The sequence below is a fragment of the Furipterus horrens genome, unplaced genomic scaffold, assembly GCF_987537825.1.
Source record: "Furipterus horrens unplaced genomic scaffold, mFurHor1.1.pri manual_scaffold_7, whole genome shotgun sequence".
Classification (NCBI taxonomy): Eukaryota; Metazoa; Chordata; class Mammalia; order Chiroptera; family Furipteridae; genus Furipterus; species Furipterus horrens.
This window is the reverse complement of record NW_028327177.1, coordinates 102,379,460-102,385,636: the sequence shown is the minus strand read 5'-3', so window position 1 is coordinate 102,385,636 and position 6,177 is coordinate 102,379,460. Positions and strand designations below refer to the sequence as shown.

At 45.1% G+C, this 6,177-nt stretch overlaps 1 protein-coding gene across 1 annotated transcript in view; it reads left to right on the top strand.

The window, feature by feature from the left end:
- Positions 1–2,490: 2,490 nt before the first annotated feature.
- SRGAP3 (SLIT-ROBO Rho GTPase activating protein 3) overlaps positions 2,491–6,177 on the top strand; it is a 248,754-nt gene continuing 245,067 nt past the window's right edge. Inside the window, exon 1 of the mRNA XM_090284101.1 lies at positions 2,491–3,235. Within this exon, the coding sequence (XP_090140227.1) occupies positions 3,169–3,235 (67 nt within the window). The 5' untranslated portion in view covers positions 2,491–3,168. The remainder of the gene's footprint in view (positions 3,236–6,177) is intronic.

The following is a 6,177-nucleotide window of genomic DNA, read 5'->3' as shown; positions in this document are numbered from 1 at the left end:
AGAAGATTCTGGATGACATGATTCAGGGTGTGCGGTGGTATATCTGTGAGGGGCACAACACTTTTCTTCTTTCTACATTTTTTTTTTCTTTCCTTTCTCCCTGCTTTTAACCTGGGTATCTGTGGGGCCCTAACTCTCGTCCTAGGTTCAGCTTGGTTGAGCCCTAAAAAAGAAATAGCATTTGTGGGACTTCGGGTATATGTCAGGCAGTTCAAATCCCCGATCACATTGGCTCCTGTGCAATGAGTGAGATCACCACCATTTTACAGATGAGGAAACTGAGGCTCAGAGAAGGCAGAGAAGCTACCTTAGGTACCCTACAAGCTGGTAAATGTCAGAGCTAGAATTTAAATCACCATCTATATTACACCAGAATCCAGCTTCTCCTGCCATTTAGCACATAGCTCTATATCATACTTTGCTTCAATTTCACATGGATTTTTGTGACATTCCTGTGGCTCAGTGCCCTACACAACACATGGGTCTCCCAGAAATATTTGTGGATTTAAAATTTTAGTAATGAAGAGAATAGCTGACATTTACTTGTTCCTGCCTCAAATGGGCAACAAGCAGATTAAGTCACATGCGCCAGTTCTCAGAGCTAGTTAGTGGCAGAGCCAGGAAGGGGATCCAGTCTGTCACATGCTAAGTGTGCAGTGCTCACTCCCATTTTTCTTTGAGAGTCTAGGCTTGAGGTATGGATGCTAATCTCAGAACACATCTTTCTCAGGTAACATGTGTGGCATTCTCTGTTTTAAACTAGTCCAAAGGGGAACTGAAGAGGGCCTGAGGATGCCCATGGGATGGGTGGGACAGGGGGCTGATGGCAATGGCTGTGGGCCAGTTGCGACTTAGGACCTTTGCGACCTCCTGTCTCTGGGCATGAAGCTGGAATAAGCCCTGTGATTCTCCCAGCTAGACTTCTCCAGGCAGATCCTGTGCATTCCTATCTATAGACCTTAGCTCACACTGTTGCCCATGCCTATCTGGGGAGACCAATTACAACTGCTACCTTCTCTAGGAAGCTTCAATGGATTGACATGCATCATCTATTCATTTCTAAACTCAAGTTAAATAATTTATTATACATCCAGAAAAGGCAGATGGAAGGTTATTTTTGAGAAATTTGTGAAAATATCATAGGGGATAATACATGCTAATGATAATCTTAATATGTGAAATTTGAGTGGTCATTGACCTTATATAGTGCTTGATTTCATTTTTCAGTCTTATTATACCTTAATGACATGTGAAATGGGTTTCAGCTCTCTAGTAGAATGCAGAAGACTTTGAGCATTTGCATGGGCAGAATCTGCTGTCAGACAGCCTAGGTTTGAATGCTGGTGACCTTGGGTAAGTCACTTCCCATATCGGTGTCTCTGTTCCTTCATCTGTTAAAGAGGTATACTTATATTATGTTGTTAGGTTGCTACGGGGTGGATATCAGGGGGTAATAATAATTGCTATCATTTATTGAGTGCTTCCTATATGCTAGGCACCGTGCTAAGCTTGGCTTTACATTCTTATTTGATCCTCCCAAGATCTGCTTCATTCCTGAAGCCACCTTTCCTACAATATTTTCTTCCCCATACACTTATCATCTTCTATATGGTATGATTTTCTAATTATAAAAGAATTTTCATCTGCCTCTCCCAGGGCCTCTTTCCTTGCATGACTCCAGGCGGCACCAATCACAATGCATCCTGAGTCCTGCTCTGGGCTGCTCTTACTGCGAACATTAATGTGATGACTTCTTGGAGGCGTGTGATATGGAGAGCCTGGAGCTCCAGGACAACAGGGACTTTTTTTTTTTTTTTTTCTATTTTGATCATTGCTATATCCCCATACCCAGAAAGAAGTCTGACCTACATTAAGCTTTTCTATAAATATTTGTTGAAAGAAATAATGAAAAAGCCCCCAAAGACAGCCCATTTTACTGTTCAGGAAACTGAGGTTCAATGAGTTATTAATTTGCCCGAAGCCCAGTGAGGCACTGAGGCAGCTCAGTGTTTCCAGAGTGCCTGCTCTCAAGGGTTTTGCAAAGCTCCATCTCCGAAACACCTGGCATTGTCCCTGCCACCCCGCAATTGCTCAACAAATATTAATGAACGTGCCTACGTGGGTCAGCCCCTTACTCTGCTAGACAATCCCCACAGAGTCATAAATTGTCACATAGCTGTAGCTTTGAGAAATTGGATTAAATTGCATGGTGCAAAGAAAAGGTGGACTTTTCAGAGACTTTGGAAGAAAATTCCCTAATCCAACTGCTAATGGTAGGAGTTTGCAGGGGCCTCTCCAGTCTTCCTAGCCCCATTCTTTTTCCTGCTGCCTTCCCTTTTGTGAGCATCTCTTCCCCTTTTTGCTTGCAGTGAATTCTGTTCTCCTCTAGGCTACAATGTGTCAGTTGTTATAAAATCCGGGAGGTGGAGCTTAGTGACGAGGGCGAGGGCGAGGGTGGTGGGGGAGCGCTCAGCCAGCCCTGCAGGGCGAGCAGTCCAACACCGGGTTCACCGGAGCTTAAGCCTTGCAGCAGAACTTCCTTCTTGCTCTTCTGGCTTTGATCCTTACTGAACACCAGACCAGAAGCCCTGAAGGGAAGGAGGATGCGAGATGACCGGCCCTTTGGCAACCTGACCATCTCTTTAGCAGAGCCTTGGAAAGCAAGCCAGGGGCTGACTGCACAACCAAAGAAGCGCAGCGTCTCCCGTGGAAGTGTGCGTTTGTGTGTGTGTGTGTGTGTATGAGCGGCTGTGAATGAGTGAGGGTGTGTGTGTGTGTGTGTGTGCAGTGACTGTGTGTGTGCGTGTCCAGATGAGTGTGCAAGTGCACGCGTGAGTGTGTGTTGTGTATGTGAGTGAGTGTTCTTGGTTATTTTTTGGAAGAAAAACCTTGAAAATCTGGGGCAGGTTACTGTGCTCCTAGGGTGGTGGTTCTTTTGCAAGAGAAGCTGACCAGACCAAGCTAGTAGAGACGTTTTTCGGCAAGTAAAGAGAATTTTCCTTCCAGAAGGAGAGCGGTTTTCCCCTTGGCTTTGCCGCCAAGTAAAAGAGATTAGCCCCTAAACCTGTGAAATCGACCAGAGCCGTGTGATTACCAGGGCTTGAGAGAGAATACAGGAAGAAAAGGAGAAATAAATTAGCTCGTCAGTGCCTTTGGCCACGTTGGAAGATGTCATCTCAAACTAAGTTCAAAAAAGACAAAGAGATCATTGCTGAATATGAAGCCCAAATAAAAGGTGAGATGCGGGCTGGGGAGTCTTGCCTCCCCTCCCCTTTCCTTATTGCCTTGCTTTGGCTTCTTTCCCCCTTTCCCTCCTTGCCATTATGAAATGTTGTTATGCATCAATAATCTTATTGTGCTGAGGAACGGTGGCAGTGGTACAAGTCCAGACTGGTTTCAACTGCAGAGAGCGCTGGGGCTGGGTGTATGGATTATAGAGCGGCAGCAATCACTGCATTGCAGGTGTGCGAGGAGGATCCAACCCCAGCTTTAGGAGTGTCTCCGATACTCCATCATCTTGGCTGTGACTTGTCACTCTAAGGCCATTTTGACAGTAACCCCCTCCCCCAAAGCCCCTTAATACGCTGTCTATTCTTTACGGTCTGCTATGTTTTTTCTTTCTCTTTTATGTTGTTGCTTTGCCTCTGCCCCTTTCTCTGGTCTGAAATTCACATGCATGTGCACAGGGAATCAGCACAGGGAGGGCTGCACTGCTTTGTTGGTGTCTCTCGGCTGGCCTGGGTTGCCATGGATTAACTGTTATGGGGCATATTGATCCGAACTAATGCAGGCATTTAGGTATAAAAAGGGAGCTCAGTGCAGAGAATGTCTTCTCTTGCAGTGTGCAGCCCCGGTCACCTTCCGTGCACTAGCGTTTGGGGTCATCAGCTTTCATTCAAAGCCAACAGCTCAGTGTGCTGTGGTGACTGGTAGGCGCTGCCTGGCTTCCGTGGTGCCAGGGAAAGTCTGCCAGGAGGGTGAAATGACCTCTGGCTGCTTGTTCCAGCTTTGGTGCCACTGGGCGCACACTCCTCTCACAAGCCACTCCCTAAATCCACACTAGCAAGCAAAAGAGGACACTGGACGCAATCACATAGACTAATGCATGCAGAACCCTCATTCAGGTCAGACTTCTCCCACTCTCATTAGTTCTAGGCTCAGCTTTTGACAAGGAAAACCTAAAAGCACCACCCGCCATGCTCATGCTTTCTCTGAGGATGTACCTAAGGGAATCCTGGGCCTTGGCCTCTTCGGGTCAGTTTCCTGTCTGGTCACGGTTCTCCTTGCTGCGACACAGGGTGTGTTGTGGTCTCTCACAGAAAGAGTAAAGACAGAATACATCTTCAGTGGATATTGATGCCTCCCTTTGAGGGGATGAGTGGACTGTTGAGCAAGTTGGTTATTTGGGTCTCAGGAGATCTGAGGTTGCCACTCCTGCTTCTAGGTGCTGCTGCAGCTCGAGACTGAGTGACCCAGGAAGGCAGGTTGCCTCCACGGGAGCAGTGGGAGGCCGGGCAGTCACAGCTGCTGTACACGCTTCAGATGCTTGGGAAACTTTGGGAGGGGAGCAGCCATCAGGGGAGAGCTTGGGTTTTTTTCCAGTTTTGTCAACCGTCTTGTGCCTTTTAGTTCTGGTCAAACCCCACATGCTGATCACATCTAGGTAGACCCCAGGGTGAAATATGCAGAAAACCCTCTGGTCTCCTCCTCTTTAGCTTTCAGTTCAGGGTAGAAAACAGTGACCTATAATGTTTCAGCCTTGCTGAAAATTTAGAAACAAGCCCTTTATTGGTCAGAGATTTGAATTCACCTGACTGCTCAGATATAAAAGCCCAGTTTGTCTTTGCAAATATTCTTTCAGGGAGTTTATGTTTTATAAGACTTATGTGACTGATTTAAAAAAAAAGAAAGGTTCCCATAAAAAACGCCGTAATAGAGGAGGGGATGCTGAGTTTTGGACACGTTGGGGTTTTTATAAGCATCGTCTTGGTAGGAAATGTGCTGATCTTTCAAGGCTTGCTACCACTGGGCCCATGAACTTGGCTTCAAGATCTATTAAGCATTTATTGCTCTGGCCGATTCTCTTACTTTGTATTTTTCACCTTTATTTTTAACAACTAATTAGCAAGTACAAGGTAATGTGTTTCAGCAGGAAATTTGCCCAGATGATATTGTCTCTTTCAGACTCTAAATGTCTCGGCATTCTAGTTCCAGGAATTTAATTTTATTCCTTTAGCGTTGACACCCACACAATTAAGGTCAGGATGCTGCTGTGCCTAAAACCATCTGGAATCTTTTCTTTGAAAATTCTATGTTCATCATCATTATAATTATTGTGTGTTCAGGGTTCTACAGTTTCTGTGGCTCACTCCCAGACATCACTGCTCTTGGTCTACACAAGGTACAGAAAGGGTTCACATGAACTCAGTTTTAGAGATGAGGAAACTGAGGCTCCGTAATGTTAAATGACTAACCCAAGGTCACAAGACTGGAAATGTGAATGCAGAGGGATTTCTGCCAGGGCAAGTGTTCCCTGATACATTGTTTGCCTGCAGCTGCCCCTGGAAGGATTGATGTCAGCAGCAGATGGCAGTTTTGTGGTGGGGCTGGCTGCCTCTTGATGGCATTCCATTGTTTGCCCTCTTTCTTTGATCCCTTGCTTTTGTTGCCTGCCTCTGAAGAATGTTTGATCAATCACAAAAAATAATGCCTGATGCCAATTACCTTTTTCCCTGGGTAGCATTTGAGCAATTTGGTGCAAACACTCTGCCTAGTTAGATTTTGTTCTCCGTGAATTCTGAGAGGAGAACTTTTGATTTTTAAAAATGATACTGAGTTTTTTGTAGACGTACTCCCTTTTATTTCTTTTTAAAGAATTTATCGACCTAACAAAGGAGACTATTTTACAGCATTTTTTTTTCCTATTGTAAAACATTTCAGACTTGTGCCTTCCGTTGCCTCATCAGATACTTGAAGTCCTTTGATTAAATACCTGCAATGCAGTAGTATACCATATGCTTGCTCATTTCCAGTGATGGGGAACTCAACCCCTTCAAAGCCCACATACTTTATTTTTGGACAGCTCTGTCTGTTGTAAGTTGTTTTTATGTTGGATTAAATAAGTCTCTCATCCACCTATTTGTTCTATAGTATTTCCCCTTTGGGACTTCATAGAGT